Source organism: Takifugu rubripes, chromosome 7, assembly GCF_901000725.2.
Source record: "Takifugu rubripes chromosome 7, fTakRub1.2, whole genome shotgun sequence".
NCBI lineage: Eukaryota > Metazoa > Chordata > Actinopteri > Tetraodontiformes > Tetraodontidae > Takifugu > Takifugu rubripes.
In genome coordinates this window covers 5,975,678-5,993,565 of record NC_042291.1, presented here as the reverse complement: position 1 = coordinate 5,993,565, position 17,888 = coordinate 5,975,678, and the positions used below count along the sequence as shown (strand labels likewise).

The 17,888-nt window shown below is 47.6% G+C and overlaps 1 protein-coding gene across 2 annotated transcripts; it reads right to left on the bottom strand.

Annotated features, from left to right (window-relative positions):
- Positions 1–393: 393 nt before the first annotated feature.
- On the bottom strand, positions 394–17,888 carry tgfbr2b (transforming growth factor beta receptor 2b). 2 transcript variants are annotated; one of them, XM_011605315.2, is made up of 10 exons: positions 17,647–17,888; positions 11,668–11,812; positions 11,404–11,594; positions 6,275–6,567; positions 5,946–6,194; positions 5,733–5,846; positions 5,525–5,662; positions 4,776–4,917; positions 1,418–1,545; positions 394–1,333 (listed from the first exon to the last, which is right to left on the bottom strand). In XM_011605315.2, exons 1-10 carry the CDS (start codon positions 17,717–17,719, stop codon positions 1,073–1,075), a joined length of 1,734 nt encoding a protein of 577 aa, XP_011603617.2. In that variant the 5' UTR covers positions 17,720–17,888; the 3' UTR covers positions 394–1,072. The 2 variants fall into 2 exon arrangements, with proteins under 2 accessions (XP_011603617.2, XP_011603618.2); XM_011605316.2 differs by lacking the exon at positions 17,647–17,888 and adding an exon at positions 11,896–12,053.

Genomic DNA, 17,888 nt, shown 5'->3' with positions numbered 1-17,888 from the left:
TGTTTATGTGAAATCTAATGATGTCTCATCAACGCGCGCGTGTGCGTGTGCGTGTGTGTGTTGGGGGGCAACAATGTGTGCGTATCTCAAAGCTTAGAGGTTGTTGTTCAAACTAGAAAACTGTTGTTGAGAACTGTTGTTGTTCCAGCAGGGGGCAGAGTTTCTCCAGCCTACGGTAATTAATTAATTTATTTATATAGAATCTTTAACAATCAACAACGCCGTTCATTTTCCAGTATTTCTGACCCCAGGAAAACCTCAATTCCAACAGGAAGTAATCCTGAGCAGGACCAGGCTCACTTAGGGGGACTTCCTGCCGATTGGAGATGAAAAAGAGAGTTCAAATCTATTTGTTTTTTTTAATGTGCTGGAATACAGAATGAGATTCAAGAGTCTCAGTATACACAGATAGTTTAATGCATGATACATTTACAATATTTTACATGAATATATACTGTATGTGTAAGGCAGGTAAAAGATATTTGGTACGTTCCTCAGTTTCCTGGTAACAAACAAAACACTTTAAAAATACACTTCTGACATTTCCTAATCTCTGCATTCACAGATATGCAGCAGGGTTTATTTCCCTTTTTGTAAATCAACTCTTATGTACAGTTATTGATTCTATGTACACTGTGCTTATTTACACACACACACGCAGACACACACACACACACACACACGCACACACACACACACACACACACACACACACAAAGGCATGTATGGAGATTTTCCCTTAAAGTCCAACCTGTTAGAATATTTGAAAGTATGAAAATACAGTTTGTAATTATTATTTAGTAAAGTGCACCTCAAAAGTTTTTTGGTTTAATAATTGTTGCCCTGTTTGTTTCCCACAAAAACGAAGAACAATGTTGGACTCTCCGATTCTTCCTCGGAACATCAGAAAAATTCCAGTTTGGCTGATTTGTGTCTTTTTATTAAAAAAAGAACGTCTGACACCACGACTCCGCTCAAAGTTCCTGGAGCTCTGCTCTCGAGCTTCTCTCTGTCCCCGTCGAAGCAGAACAAGTGCGCGTGTCGGATAAAAACGTCCTGATCGCTTCCCCTCTCACTTCTGGTCGCTGACCGAACAGTCGACGGCGATGATGTCCTGTAGCTCTGTGATTTTCATCATCTCCTCAGGGATCTCCACCTCTGTCGGGATCTTCAGCTCCTCGGGGATCTTCTCTGTGGACGAGCTGTGGCTGGACAGTTTGTCCATCTCGTCCTCCATCTCGGAGATGCGCTCGGCGACGCAGTGGGCCGTGAGCCGGGCCTCGGGGTCGTGGTCCCAGCATTCCATGATGGTGCCGCACATCATGGCCACGCCCTGTAGGGGGCAGCCAAGTGCATAAATGAGGTTACACTTGTCCAGACAAATGAAAGAACATGAATTTCAGAGTTTTCTTCTGACCTGGTGTCTGAGCCAGGTGTCGGGGATCTCAGGCCTTCCTCTGTCTCTCAGCACGTTGTCCTTCATGCTCTCCACACAGGGGTGCTCTCGCACTTTGGAGCCATAGGCAGGCTCATAGTCCTTCACCTCTGCAGACACAAACCAGGTTCATCAGGATACGATGGAGAGCAACACAACGATGCACCACGTGAGGGAAGCAGGTGCCTGCTGAGCATCCTGGCACCAGGTCTTGGCCCCTCAATCATTCAGCTGCCACCTGACGCAGACGGTTGGAAATAAGACGGTCATTTAGCATGTTTCTGAGGGAGGATTGTTGTTGCCCTGGCACACGGCTGAGTCTAAAAACAACACGCTTTGTGCTAACGAGCAATTACAGTCGCAACCCCAGACACCAAAATCATAATCTGCAAGAGAGGGAGAGAGAGAGGGAGAGAGAGAGGGAAAGAGAGAGAGAGCTTTGGAACTTTGGGGAATGAAAAACAAAGTTCTGGGATCAGGTCCAGATGTCATGAAACTGAACTCACAACAGCTGCACTCGGTCTCGAGGAGGCTTTCGGGATCTCACAGATGTTGTGAAATGAGACACTATTTCCTGCAAAGTTATCTGAGGGACTGGGGGTGGGCACGAGCGTGCTGCCCCTCCTGGCAGAACCGACCGCCTTCACTTTGTGTGGACTCTAGTTTAAGTATATTTTGCAGTTCTGGTCCTGCTGTGCTCCTTCACACATGTTCATCTGAGTCTTAACAGATCCCTAATTAGTGTCATTTGGAATGTTCTTGGTTATAGTTTTCTGAAAATGGTACATTCCTAATAAAGAGCTTTGCTTTCGGCGTTTATTCATGTTGCACAACTCTAAGCTGCTAACGAAGCTACCAGAGCAACACGGCAACAGCTTGACTGGAAGCGCCCCCTGCTGGCTGGACCCGGCATAGGCTGTAAATCCGTCCCACACTGCAGTAGTAGACACCAGATGAGGTCGTGACAGCAACAGTCAATGGCTGGTACTGTCACACTAATGCGCTGTGGATCAAGTGCCACAATTGTTTGATTGTAGACAGATCAGAAACCCAGTTGTTTCATTTAAGTCAGGCCCCTGCTGCCTGCTGCAGGAAGTGAGGCAGGAGGGCAGTGCTTGGACAGGAAGTTGGAAGGCTGGAATCGGGAATGGCTTTGCAAGGCCCTCACTTCCTGTTTTTGACATGTGGAACTTCCCCTGGTTCCTTAAGTATCTAAAACAAGACCCTGCTCCTCCTGCTCTCAGAACAGAACATCAAGGCACATCAAAGCGTGTCTGCACACCAAAGCTGAGAAAAGGGTGTCACTTGATGACAACTCGGTCTCGCGCTCATGAATCATATAAACTGGAAGCAGCGCTGCAGATCTGCAAAGGGCCAATCTGCTCCCCGACAGCAGGTCTGGGTGTCTGAAAGATATGAGAGGAATTTTGTCCTCAGTTCAGGAACAGATTTCACAACAGTCTGCAACCGACTCCCTCACACTGTCTGGGGCCTGTGGTGTATCTGGTTTTTCCAATCTAAGGAGTGGGAATTGGTTTAGGGCAGTTTCCTTTTTAGATTATCTGTCTGAAAACTTTGTGGCCTGGAGGTCAGCAGGAGTCTCTGCGGTTGGATACAGTGTCTGAGACCTGCTATCTAAAAAAAGAAGCAGCTCCACGTTTGGCACCCAGCAGGGTATCAACCTGTTAGCTTACGAAGCTAATTCACTCTGCAAATTCATTCAGATGGTCCAAGTGTTTTGATATGATGTCTGATGGCTGTTTTCAGTGTAAAAATTATTACTTTTGCTTTTAGTTGCATGTGATTATTTGCCAATGATCCAAAACAAGCTTGTCCTCCCTGAAGCACGATCATTCCTGGTTGTGTTTGGAGTTTAAAAAAGGAAAGCGCTGCAGACAGACCCAAGCCTGGCTTCAAACTCCAGGCTAAACTCAGCTAAGGTTGTTGCATTTGGCCTCAGCTCCAAACTCACGGTCTTTGTTGCAGCGTACTACAACCATCACGCAGCCAGTGCCAAAGACGCAGACCACAGGGGTTTAACTTGGTGGTGTACCGCCTCTGCTTCCTGCTCTGGTCCCCTCTTTTGCCACAAACTGAGGCAGAACACGCCGGCCGTACCGCGCCCTGCAGTCTAATTCAGGATATTTCAATAAAAAACTCACACACAGAATGTCCCATAATTGACTACAATAGACACTGGTGTTTTTCCACCCCACCCCCCCACCACACACACACACACACACACATTCACTCTCTCTCTTGCACACACATTCACACAGGAATGTGACTGTCTAGTTCTGAATGTCTCAGACTGTCTTGGAAACACGGGAGGAGAGAAGGAGGTCAACCAGAGAGACTCTCCTGATACTGCGAGACTGGACCCCCGCTTGTCAATCAGGACATTCCTGAGTCTCTTACAAACTCCAGTCCGGCTCATATCAGAAAACACAGAAATCTGGGTTCAATCACGGTTTACTGCTGCCAGTGAGACCGAATTTGTGATTAGCAGCTGATGCAGTGCGGCGCTGTGGCATCAATCGGCCACCAGGTGTCACTGTTAACGCCAAACAACAAATTCCTGCCAACAGATCAAAACCTCCGGTTTATCTGCACATTCCTCGTCGGCAACACATGTTAGCATTTCACGAAATGTTCTTTTGGTAGCCTCAGGTTTGATTTGAACAGCTTTTTCTATGGTTTTTCCTTCTTCATCCAGACAAATTGTTGTCATATTCCCCCCAGGATGTTTAAAACACATATTCTTTCCCGCTGATGCAAGCGCACATCCATCTGAAGCAGGTACAGCATCCTGGATTTTCTACCCAAAGAAGGCGAGTTCAGATCGTCTCTGTCACATAACAGACATTCTTCAGATTCCTGCTGTGGATGTGAAGCGTGGGCCAAGATCCAGCACGGCAGACATGAGCATCAACAAGACAGGAAGCAACCTTTAATGACATTTCTGCCCTATGTAGGACACATAAACACACAAACACGGTTGTAATTAGATGCTTCAGCATGCTAAATAAAGTGCTAGTTTAGCATTTCCTGCTAATTCAACCATAACAACAGTCCCCTGCACAAACTTATTTCCAAGTCCTGGAGGGACTGAAGAGGTTGGTTTTTCTTCCCTGGTTTTCCGGCAGTTACCCTCCTGTGATTCACCTGTACAGGTCTGCTCATTTCATCTCCATCTGCCTGCGTATCCATCATGGTCAGAACACCATAGCTTTTGTTTGTTCGGAGCATTTCAAGTCAGGAAAAATGTTTTACTTTGAAAGCACGACATCATCACCAGCCAGTGGGCTCATTTGTGCTGAAATCTGACAGCTGCACTGACCTCCAACAGCTTCGCACCTCGACGTCATCTCCCAAAGCACCAGCGCCATGGAGTAGATATCGGCCTGCTTGAAGGACTCAATGTTTTCCAGGTTCAGCCGGGCCTCCAGTACCTCAGGAGCCATGTAACGGGCCGTACCCACCTGCAATGCAAGGCCCAATAATCATCAATATTTGAAACACGGCTAATTTGTTGCTCTCTACAGACTAGCGTGCCATCCACACCTTTCACACCTTTCACACGTTCACCAGCAGGTGGAGGCACACAAAAGGTGTAATTACTGCCTATTGAGGGTAAAATAGGAGGATGAGGCAGCGGAACAGAGTTCTCAGGTCTACACCTGGAGACTTGACTGTCAGACAGTCAGTTCCTCTACCGAATGTCTCAGCACGTTCACACCCACGCTCACCTGGCCCAGACAGGAGGTGATGAGTCAGGAACCAGAAAGGCAAAGACAAACATGGAGGCTGACACAGATTCACTGGAGAAAAGTGCCCAGAAGAAATGCCTGCCACAACACAACCTTCACGTCTCTTTTCATTGGTTCTTTCTTGCGATTGTTGTAGTTAAACGTCTAAATTTGGACGGGGGCAGAACACCGTCATCTACTGGAGGATAATGACTTTTGGTACTGCCAGTTGAGCGAAAGATCCGGATAATGACGTGATCATTTGAATTCTGCAGCAAGAGGGTAAAAAACAACATTCCAGGGTCATGTGATCAAGAACATTCATAAAAGTTCCACCCACCTGTCCACTATTGGCCAGATCATCCACAGACAGGCTGCTGTCCAGCTGCAAGCCCAGCCCGAAGTCGCACAGGCAGCACGTCAGGTCGTTCTTCACCAGGATGTTGGAGCTCTTGAGGTCACGGTGGACGATGGCAACCTACAGGTGCGAGAGCGGCGCGGCTCAAATCTCCCTTTCACATTTAGGAAAATCAGCGCTGGCGTTCTACCTTTGGGCGTCCGCAGGGGAGGCGGTCACTGTGGAGGTGAGAGACGCCCCGAGCTAACGAGCTCCCCAGAATCTTAAGCTCCTCCCAGCTGGTGATGTTATGCGTCAGGTGTTCCTGGAGATCAAGGCCTTTATGGTTATAAATGCTAATGCTAACGTGTTTATTATCAGTGTAGGCTTTTCTGTGTCGCGTCAATGGACGGCGGCGTCTTACCTGCAGGTTTCCTCTGGTGTGGAAGGCAGTGATGAGCCAGTACTGCCTCTGAGCCTTTTTCTCCTCGGCTGTAAGGAAGTGGAGGACGTTCTCGTGCCGCAGGTCTGAATTGGAGAAGATGTCCTTCTCATTCTTCCAGGAAGCGTATTCCTCGTACGGGAAGATCTTCACGGCCACCGTTTCAAACTGATCGGAGGCGGCCTGCTTCAACTTAGCCTTGTAGACCTGGGCGAAGCGACCCTTCCCCACCTGCCACGGCAACAATAGTTCAGACTCAAGAAGGAATCCTCGTCTGCAAGTCAGAGTTTAGACGTTAGAAACATCATTACCAGCTGATCGAGTTCTATTGGCAGCGGTTCCGTGTTGTGGTTCAGGTTGTTGGCGTCCGTGGAGCTGCTGTCAGATCTGTCGTCGTCCATCATGATGACGCAGACGTCACTGCAGTCCAGGCCTCCGCTTTTCGGTTTGCGTTTCTTGATGCTGCTCTTCCACTCTTGGCTGCGCAGGCGTGGCCGGTGCACTCGGTACCAGTAGAACATTCCTGCGATGCCCATCACCAGCAGAGGGAGGAGGCTCACCAGCACCACGGACACCAGGGGGTCGTCGGGACTCGGATCCACCACTGAAAAAAGGTGGAGGAAGATGAAGTGGATGGCTAGAGTAGGTGATCTTTGACTGGCTTTGGTGCCTTCAGGATCTGGTGAGTACCATCGGAAATGTCCAAAAAACAGCTGATGTTAACACAAACGCCAAGAGAACAGCATCATGAATATGAATGAGCTTGTAATCAGAATAAAAAAACAAAACAAAAAACGCCCTCTAGTGGCCATTCACTCCAAACAGCCCTCCTATTCCTATTTTCCACTTTAAATGGGTAAATAAAGGGCGTGGATAAATTCTTGTGGGTTCTGATGCAGCGACAGAGGGGAAAAAGTTATAAATTCCGCCAAATTTAACACATTAAAAGGTCACCACACAAGGGATCGAGGAAGTGGACAGAGAGGACATACGTTGGGCATGACGTTAATGCTGGCATCGAGGCGCGCGTCATCACACGTAAAAGAAAATCTTGTTTTCTCTTCACACCCAGAGGATAAAAGTTAGCAACACACTAAAATGCTAATGTGCTAGCTGTCTAGTGAATTCTGGACTTCTGGAACCACCTTCTGAGTGGATAAATGGCCTGGTTATACTGGGACAGACTGTATAAAGGCACTGGCTTTCTGGGAGTCCACAGTTTTCACAGACTCCGCCATCACTGCCTCCACTGATTGGGCGCGCCAGCCCGGACTCGACGGCAGCCAACTGTCCGAGATGCAGCGGTGAGAGGGAAACAGTTGGCAGGCTGTGTGGCTCCAGTTGGCCGTACTGGTCTCCTGTACTGGGCACCTCTTCAAAGACCGACTCATTCGCTTTAACCGTAAATTGAGGGAATGACCAGTCAAAAAGTCACTCTGCACCTTTGCCACATTCACATTTTCCACACGTGCACTTTCTGTCGTTTGCACATGTTTCATCTAATAAATTACCTGCAAAATCTGATCCGTTTCCTTTATTTTCTCTTTTTAAGATGACGAAACTGTGCGGCAGATTAGCAGCACCAGTGTGTGTCTGCTTCTGACAGCTGCACCGAGCTGCTCAGGGGTAAAAATATAACATCTTCATTTTGCAGTCCAGCGTCTGTGTATAATTGTCAGGCAGCAAATCCTTTTTTTCTTTTTTTCTTTTTTTCTTTGACTGTGTTGGAGGGAGCTGCAGGTGCAATAAATCAACATACACTGAGAAATTTTTAGATTTGAAACAACTTCAAATGTCTGGTTGTAAAGAGGGTTTTAGAAAAAGCAGACAGTCAGACAGAACCTCTCAAATTCCAGCTCTGTGTGTGTGTGTGTGTGTGTGTGTGTGTGCGCGCGCGCGTGTGTGTGTGGGGCTGGTGCAACTACTCCCAGGGTTTTCAGACTGCCCGGAGAGTTTTGAGGTTTTAGGTTTATTTGCGTTTTAACCATGATTATAGTGTATTTGTGCGTGTATGTTCTTGTACTTGCTACATACTGAGTACCAAAATACTCATTCTCCTATCAAAGTGAGGACATTTTTGCTGGTCATCAAAGCTGTAAAAGGGTTAAGACCTGTTTTAAAGGTTGAGGTTAGAATTTGATTTAGATCAGGGGTTAGTTGGGATGGTTAAGGAGCTGGGGAATGCATTATGCCTACAAAAGACCTCACAAGGTAACAACTACAAGCACACGCATGTGAGCGTGCGTGCGCCTGTGTGCCTGTGTGTGTGTGTGTATCTGTGTGTTTGAAGCAAAGGCCAAAACAAAGTGGAAATCGGAATCGTGCAGCCTTTTCCGATCAGCACGCCAGCAAGTTCTCCTGCGGCATTCGACTAATTTTCACACATCATTTGGAGTAATAGAGAGATCTTGACTCCAGCCTGTAATTAAGTGTGCGTGTGCGTGTGTGCGCACATGTGTGACTCACGCTCGTAACCGTCCCGCCAGTTGTTAATTACTTGGGTGCTCACAGTGTGTTTGGTGAATAACAAAAGCATCAGATATTTAAAAGGACCCGAGGTTGCTGCAGGAAGGACAGAAGCAGACGTGAGTTCATGCTGAAAACAGGTGATGGGAGAAGAGACGGCGCAGAGATGGGAGCCGGTACACACACACACACAGGAGGCTGCTGTGGGAATGATCACGGCCCAATTCATTTAGTTCTGTCTTCGGATTTTGGAAAATGATTATTCCTTCAGAGGACAGAGGACATTCCAGCCGAGTTGCCTCTGTGTTGACGTCAGTTTTATGCCGCTGTTATCAGGGAAAGCCAGACGGTGTCAATCATAACTCTTATGAACCATCGTAAAATCATAAAATCCCGTCTGATGTGAATGAAGTTGATCCTTTACGCTCTTTAAGGGGGAAATTTTTGACTCCCTTTGTTTACTCTACCAAGCCGTCATTTCCCTCCTCAGATGCTGTGTTTAAATAACTTCCTAACGGTGCGTTTACGCCCCTTAACGTATTTAAATAACCCGTCCTTACGCGGCGCCGTTGCTTTATGTGCGTAGGTACTCGTTATGGTAACAGCACCGCTTTTATGAGCCAGACTGCTTCATAAACACGGCTCCTATCGGCTGGCCTCCTATCGTCCTGCTAGTCTTACACCTCTTTATGCATCTTCCAGGCAGCCTGCTTGAGTCATTCCTCTAAAAAGCCATCCAGTGAGTCACAGAGCGTCCGCTGCCTCACGCTGCAGCCAAGGTTCAGCTTTTAAAGAGGAACTATAAAAATATAGGAATGCAAATATGGCCAGAGCCTCTTTATGCAGCTCTGCATCGTCTTTTCCTCCCTGCAGCCTGGGTTCATCTCACTGGTTGTTTGTTAGCAATCCTCTTTATTTTTAACTCCTCTTCCTCGATCGGCTAGCTAAAAGTGGCTCTTGATTTCCACACTGGGTCACGAGGAAGGTTACATTCATCTTAGAGGGGTCAGAAAATAAACAACATCGGGTGACGTTGGTGCCAAAAACACAGGCGCGTGGTTTGATCTGGACTGGGACTCATGGCAACCTTGGGCTGATACCTCACATTCCGCTTCTCCGAGCACGTGAGACTGACTTTCAGTCTGACAGCTCACCAGACTAATTACAGGCTAATTACAGAGCAAAACAGGCCATTTGCCTGCGATATTAATGCTCCTGAATACATGGGATCATTACTGTTGGTCCTGGGCAGGCAGGTTGATGAAAGCCTGCGTCTTTAGGTCCAGCTCCAGATACATTTTACTTACAGACAAGCATTTCTTTGCCATTTCCACTTTGATTAGCCTCAACTTCTGACTGGTGACACTGGTGACACAGGTGACACAGGTGTGTCAGACATTGCTGCAATGTTGGATGATTGTTCCTTTCACAGCAGCAGCTAATAATTCTTAAAAGGAGTCTTTTTCGTTGAGCGTGTCCTTCAGAGACCTCCTGTTCCGGCCTCTGGACACTGAACTTTATGTTCCGAATGATTTACCTCTTCATGTGTCAGCAGGGGCGTGGCTGTCATGTTCACACCCACGTGTAGAAAGTTTAGATGCTAACAGATTCGTTTAAGCAGCAAACCGCAACTGACCGACAGGCACGTCGAAAGAATGCAACACCGCCGGAGGACAAAGGGAGGCATTCGCGGAGAAATAAGTTGTGGTCCAGTTCCAGTAAACAAACAAGAACTTCCTGCTGCATGAGTCCTCAATGGGAGGAAGGAACAGCAGCCCTCCAGACTCTCGCTGCATGTATGGGCGTGAGGATTATAACTGTTGTTGTGGTCCCTTTGGTGGGTGGAGTGAATTACATCTGAAGCGTAATTAAGTTATACTTAAACTAAAGAAGAGCCACAGCTAGCCTATGATGTCGGACGTCTGTATCGCGGCCAAATTTCAATCACATGAGGGTTTTAGATTCTCCATTGACTGGCTTTACCTTCCTGGCAGCGAGAGCAGGTGTCTGAATCTAGCAGAGCTGCTCGGCATGTGCAGGAGATGTTTCTGATTTGGGTGAAACACAGACAGGAAACCATGTGTCTGGCTGGCAGCCCAACACACACACACACACGCACATGCGCACACAGAAGATCATTGATGCACAGATGTGACCACGTTATAGATTTCCTCAATGTAAAGTTTTCCACTTCCTGCTTAAGATTTTCTCACCAAACAACACGGTAGCAAACAGAGTAAACATGCTAACCAGCATCTGCAGTTGGAGGGAAAGTGGGTTGGCGGGGGGCGAGAGGGTGTCGGGGAAAATGGAAGATCTGGTGACGGATAACATAACTTGTTTAATCATTGGCAGGTGATGTAAAGAAAGCATGCTGCGGTGGCGCCCTACTCAGCATACAAAGAGTTTATCAGCAACTCAGCTAAGAGCTAAGTTCCTCTGCGCAGATGGGTTCTCTGGTTTGATCCTCTTCTGCGTTGTTACATCAAAAAACAAAGTTTGAATCAATAGTGCAAAAGGTATGAGGGTCTTGGTCGCCCTCTAGTGTTTGGGTGCAGTAGAAATTAATCTTGTGGTCCTAAAAATTCTTTTACACCTTTGGCTTTACATGAGGTGCAGCCTGCCCCCAGTCTGCCCCAGACCTACTGATGGGGCTTTACCTCCCTTGTGGAGATCCTTCTTTGGATGTAATTTCAGGAGGAGTTCAGGCAGACGCGCTTAAACCAGACTCAGAAGCTCAAGATGAAGAAGAGCTCATTTGCATCTATTGATGCAGAAACACGGTGGGTTTCATCTTTTTCTCTCTATACTCAACAGCAATGCAAATGTTCACGCCCACAACTTTCAGAACAGCTCAGCTAGATGTCATTGCTAATTCAGGTTACGATATGCACGTGGGTTTGCTAGCGAGTTCGGGAGAAATGCATGAGACTTTTGACCCAGAGAAAGATCGCTAAAGGTTTCCTGCACTCACCGGGAGAGAAGATCAGAAAGTTGTTACACTCATCCCCCGTGCAGGAGCAGACCTGAACCATTCCACCGGTCGTGTTCTTCTCCTTCATCAAGCAGGCGGAGCTGTTGAAATCATCCAGCATCATGCCGTAAAGTGACTTTGAAGGGTCGTGACACAGAGTCTCGATGGAGAATCCTGTCTCGTTCTTCCTCCTGAGGAATAGATGAGCACAGAGTAAGTCACACCTTCACATGCTAACACAGGTTCCTGAGCTCGGGGACCTACCAGAGGGCCACGCAGATTTCTTCAGCGGAGGAGCAGATGGCTGTGATGGAGCAGTTGGATGTGCACGTCCCCGTCCCGCTGCAGTTAGAGGATTCAACATCGCAGAACTTACAGAGCTGGTTCATCGGGAAGAAGCTGGGCATACCTGTGGGAATATTCAGGGGAGGAAATGTTAGGGATGAGGTTTCTGAATAGTGTTGTTACCCTCATCTCATACGGGAGCTTTACCTCCTCTCATTTGTTTTGCATATTCCATTTTACAGACGATTAAACAGTTCAACTCTGTCGATTCCCAGCATCAGACACTGACTTCTGGAGTACATACTATGTTTCCTGGAGGAAGGAGACGGTTCATTAATGTTCAGTGATGGTAAAATATCTCCTCCTGTCGGCTCACTGCTGCCTCTTCAGGCAACATCAGGCACATTTTTGCTTGAAAATCTTGTAAATCTGTACTATGCTGCAGGTGTCCAGATGTTACCTGGGCTACTGGTGAAGCGATTCCAGGATAAAATGACTGAAAATAGGCCACCGCCTTGCACAGGGACCAACACAGGCAACACGGACGGAGCCCAACAACCAACTACACTACAGCAGTTTTTCAGATCGGACTATTTCAGACACTTGACCAAAAACCTCGAGGAATGTTTGTGCCTTCAAACACAGAAAGAGGCAATAAATCAGACTCTCCCTTTTAGTTGTTTCATCCGCAAATGCAATAAAAACAGGATGTGGAGGGAGGTGGTGTGAATTCAGAAGATTTTCCAGAGAAGAAACTGTGTACAAATTTGTAAAAGTTTAGCCAGTGATTCACCACGTCTCTGCGAAAACATGCCCGGCATGACGAAGTTGGTTAATTATAAACACTCTTCTTTGGTGTCGTTTATTTATGCTAATTCATTATGTGAATTCTGCGCCCTTGATATATAGCTGACGCTGCAGGTCTGTCTGGACATGGCCTGACATGGCGCAGCAGGTTGGGGGCTGCCTGGGCCGGGATGAAGGGGGGGGGGGTTCTTATCCACATCGTCCTCCTTAGATTTGAGCTGCTGCTGCTTCTCTGATTTATCTCGCTCCACAGCCTGTTCAGACCTGCCCTCCAGTTCCTGCATGCCGGCGAGAGAACTCAGTCTAGGAAGAGCTCGAGGTCAACTCAACGCCACCTGGGTTAAACGGGGCCCCTGAGTCCGTCTCTTGTGTTCAGACGTTCAGATGTTGACTTCTAGAACCGGGACAAACTCCTTCAGTCGGGACCTTCAGGTCAAACCCCTGAGTTGCTGGTTCTGCTTCATTTGTCAGAGCATTGTTCTGGTTTGGTCTAGAAATCACCTCTGACTGCGTGATTATGCACAACTATGACTGGATAATAAAGCTTCTGCGAGCACAATGGCGGTAGGAACGGTTAATAAATGCAGCATGATCAATTTCTACGGGGTCCTCCTCCAGTTCCTTGTGTTCAACCTCAACCTGTGAAACTAACCAGCAGAACATTTGAGCGGATCAGATCACCTGACACCTCCATTTTTGTTAATGGTTGACTCTAAATCTTGCATGCCACCCTTTCATGAACGGCTCCGGAGGGATCTGATCTCCATGCAAACAACGACAGGCCGCGCACGTCTGAGATCCAAGACGCAGTCAAAACACTTGCGTGCGGCGCAGTCAGCGCTATCGGGACATCGCCCCACACGGCGGCTCTGGGACCAGGACCGCAGCGGTTCAGACGAGGACGCCACGCTTCACTTGCCCCATTTTTCATCACGGTCTCATCGTCGGCTCCAAACAGATGGCGTGACCTGGTCCGCAAAGGCTGGATTATCCATTCATGGAGTTGATATTCTTTCAAGACGCACTCCGTCGCGTGTGCGGTCTAGGTTGTGACCTCAAATAATTCCCTATAATAAATTACAGAGTAGAGATTCTTCTGTCGGTGTCACGAGACTGTAATTATTTTGTGACGAGTGACAGTCAGATCTTATCTGTGTGTTAATGACAATTAGTGGTTGCGGCGAGAGACAAGTGTGTTGGAAGAGCCAGCGGCCGCAACTTCCCAGAGTCTGTCAACAGGCTGATGGAAGCTGCGGCTTTGGCAACTCACAACTGCACGCCAACAGACACGAGTGTGCACTCAAACTGTTCACTAACATTACGGCAAATGCTGCTTTTATTCTAAACTGACTGACCTAGAAGTGAAGTCCAGCTGTTGCACCGAAGCAACAGTGACAGGGAGAAAACGTCTGACGGGGAGAAAGGTTGACCACGACGCACGAGAAATCACGGTGCACGAGAAGTCACGGTGCACGAGCTCGGAACAAATCCAGCCTAGCTGTGGGGGTTAATGCTGGCCGGCCTCAGGTCGACCAGGGGGGCGTCTCAGGCAGCAGCAGCATTAATCACTGCGGTCGGTGTATAACACAGGAAGTCGTGGCCACGGCGGAGGAGAACAGGTGATGCATGTAAATCAGCTCACTGCTGCAACTCAACTTTCCTCTAAGGAGGGAAACGGTGCATTAAGGTTTGTGATGGATCCACTCTTCCAGCTGCCGGACTAATCGGATTTGGACTCCTGAGGGGGCTGTAACTACCAGGTGAGATCGCTCCGCTCTCCTACGGGGGGAGAACTTTCCTACTGTGACCTGCTCAGACCGATGAACATCCTCCATAAAGAATCGACAGTTACCTGAGGAGCGCCAGTAGAAGATGAGGCATGTTCCATAACATCCACAGGCCTAAAGATGCTACTCGAGCTGGAATAATCAGAGATTTTAAGAAGGAACTGCAAGTGGCAGACACAGCACCGGTGGCATAAACATTAATATAAAAATTACACTTTGACTGGAATTTGGTTGATTTTGCAGCATCAAATTTCAGGTCTATCAATCATCTGGACCAGCAGAGAAACTTGGGTCCAGGTTCTGGTATGTTGGCGTGTTTGATACCAGCATAACTCAACTGATCTGGATGAAATTTGACATCTGGCTGTGGAACGACCAAAGGAATGAGTTGATTTACTCTCAGTTGTGAATCCAACTTCTGGATCTGCATCAGCTCAAAGGCAGAATTTCATGAAATTCAGAAGGTATTGAAGAAAGAATGAAAAACTGCCTTTAGGTATGTTAAAAATGTTGAACCTCAGAGAAGTCTGAGCTGATTTAAAATCCAAATTTGTGCCTTGTGAACATCCAGCTCTCCAAAACCACCCCCTGCCGCCTGCTTTTCCACTTTGAGCGGAGGATGTGACCTCACGGTGGACGGGAGGAGGAAACCCGACCTGACCCAAGGACAGGAAGAGCTGCAGAAATCTGCTCCAGTCGGGTCGGAAAAAGTGGAAAGACTGCTCACACTTTTCCTTTTTTTTTTAAACTTTAGTGCGTGAACACAAGCCAAAACAACAGCTGCAGTTTCCACAACCGCGGTGGTAACCTGCGTTAGCGCCGAGCTCCGCGTCACTTGACTGTTGACAGGATGCACGTGGAGCGCAGCTGAAACTAACACACAGAAGCCGCAGAAGCTGCAGCATCCACGTGCCGCAGATTTAATCCTCTATCAATGTTTTTGCTTGCTGACCTTCATGCTTCTCACCTGTGTGCACCTCTGACTCCCAGCACATTTAGAGCCCCTCTCCCAGGGCCAAGCAGGTGTGGATCGTTACTCTAGCATAAATCTCCACCTGCTCCATCTGCATTCAGGCTTGGAGTCTGGAAAAATCAGGATCTTAAATCAAATCTTCCTTTTTCCACAGGTTCTGGGTATTTGAGTGGCCTAAAAGTGACTCGGCAGAGGTTCACCTGTGCAATTGTGCTAACAGAGAATCAACGTCTAAAAAACCTGAAACGGCAACATTAGTCTTCAGCCGAAAGTGTCCCAAACGAGGGGAGACAACTGGCAGAAGGCCGTGCGAGGCAACAGGACTGCCACAGCAGGCGGCTTGGCTCCCTCTCTGCTCCTGAAACTTATCCTCCCACCTCCCAAAGCCCCCTCCTCCCACAGCTTCACTGTAATCCTCTCATTCTTCCCGCCTTCCTCTCACTCAAGTATCCTGCCACCTCTCTTTTCAAGCCTTTCTTTCATGTTTTTGTCCAGAAAAGTCTGAACGACGAGGTGCGAGTGGGGGGGGGCTCGCGCAGAGCCGACTAATATGGTCAAAGTCAAAGAGGGACAGCAGAAGAGTGCAAGACCCCTTCTGTCTCCTCTTGAAGCAAACATGGCAGGAATTGGCAGACTCGAGCATGTTGTCTTCCATTTTCTTTTGAAAGTTCCCTTAATTAATTCATAAAACAATTCAGCTCTAACAGTTGTTTTTTTTTACTTTTATTGGTATTTCTCTGCTGAAAAAAGTAAATGATATTTGACCTCCACCTTTTCTCTGCTAAGCCTTTAAAAAACAAAATGAGATGCGGCTTCTCAAACAATCCCAAGATTCTGGTAGCTTTTTTCCCCAGTATTGACAGTTTTAGTGTCGTGGGTCAGCGAAGGGTTCAGTGCTACACAGTTAGCCTAAACCTAAATATAAAAATGAATAAAGTAATCCCCTTCGCATTTATCAGAGTGACTTTCACTGCATCTCATGAGATTTTGGCTACGGCTCTGTAGGCTGGGAAATGTGCAAAAACAGTCCCTGGAAAGGAAGGAAGAAGGAGCCTTGCCTTCCTGCGACAACCCGCGGAGGTTATCCACATCAACTGAAGGCAAACAAAGAAAGACGAGATTAAAAAACAGGCCCGGTGTTTAGATAACCACAGTGTCAAACTCCTCCGTTACTGGGAGAGCAGAGAGGGTTTCCTGCAGGTCCGAGGTGCTGCGGAGAAGAAGCTTGTGGGTGGAAGCTTGTGCGCCGTGCATGTGTGTGCACGTCTATTTGCGACACATTCGATGCAGCGGGACCACACGTTCTTCTGGTATGTGGGATTTCCAGGTTGAAAATAGCCGCCACGGTGGGAGGGGAGAAGAAGAAGGGCAGAGACAGCGAGTGAGGAGCGCGTTGGGTTTAATTATTATTATTATAATCCCACATTCTGCCCAGCTCTGAACCACAGATGGAAGATTCTGTAGGATTCACACCCAAAGTCGCCAAGAAATCTGGTGGAATGTAATCCAGAGTTTCCTTTTCATGTCAGAAAACCGGTAGCGGTTTGCCAATTTACCAACTATTTTAGGCTTAGTTTAGCAGAAAATGCACAGAAAATGTTCTGATTGATTCAAGCTCACCCCAAAAGATACGTTTTAAAAAGATGACAGATGCGCTTTAAGGTGTGGAGTCAAAGCTAATCACTGTTTATGGGGCGTTCCTGAAATCAAGACGGGCAAAAGAGGCACTGGGGGAGATCTTGTCAGTGTTTCACGTGTTTAAAGCGCCCAAATCCTACAGTTCCCATGGTGCATTTCAAACGCACTGAGACAGATCCACGCGACTATTGAGCCATACAGAAAAAGCACAACATAAACAACAAAGCACCTACATCGAGGTGGAACATGCTTCCCCATAAGCAAAAACCTGACTTTAGAGGTGTTTTGTTTTTGTTAATTCACATGCGCACATACTCCAGACATTATGAGTACATATGAATGAACACTTAAACTTAAGCAGCCCTTATTGTACATATTCTGTGTTTTTGGGACGATAATTAGGAGGCTGTGTGGGGACTTTATAAAGACGCTGGTGACTTTTACAGCATCATTTACAGACTGCCGCACTTCATATCAAAACGCAATGGATCCATGTTAACTTGTTTCCAACCTGTGCCGAATAAAACGCGAACCGAGCAGCTCTAAACACTTTTCTAACCTAGGCTCGATGAAAACTCCTGCGGCGTGTCAAACAGGACAGCTCACGTCAGATGAGTCACCTGTTGCGCGTCGCTGCGGGGCCGTGCGTAACGTGCGGGAAAGTTTTGGCAAGCGCGTCCCAGCGGTGAAGAACTCTTCAGATCCGCTTCAAACGCACCGAGGAGCGAAGTATGGAGGCAGAAAGCGACTCACCGGTGGTACCGGAGTCCAGCAGCACCGTCAAGAAGAAAATGGACAGAGATAAAGAGCAGCGCTGATCCTCCATGTTTCCCTCCGCTGGTTCTCATTCACGTCAAATAGTCCGTTCAGAAGGCACGAGGTGTGTCCGCTGAGCTGTGCGCTCCCCTCGGCAGCTGGAGAGTTACTGCGGAACCATCCACACTGTACACACACTGTATACACACCCCCGCACGCTCTATACACACACTGACAGG

Bases quoted from the DNA above. Each gene is read 5' to 3' on its own strand.
- tgfbr2b (XM_011605315.2), bottom strand. From the start codon at position 17,719: ATGGAGGATCAGCGCTGCTCTTTATCTCTGTCCATTTTCTTCTTGACG. The intron at 4,918-5,524 runs GTGGGTGGAACT...CTTGCATTGCAG, and splicing joins ATCTGGCCAATAGTGGACAG to GTGGGTACGGCCCGTTACAT. The intron at 1,546-4,775 runs GTCAGTGCAGCT...TTGTGTCTGCAG, and splicing joins GAGGTGCGAAGCTGTTGGAG to AGGTGAAGGACTATGAGCCT.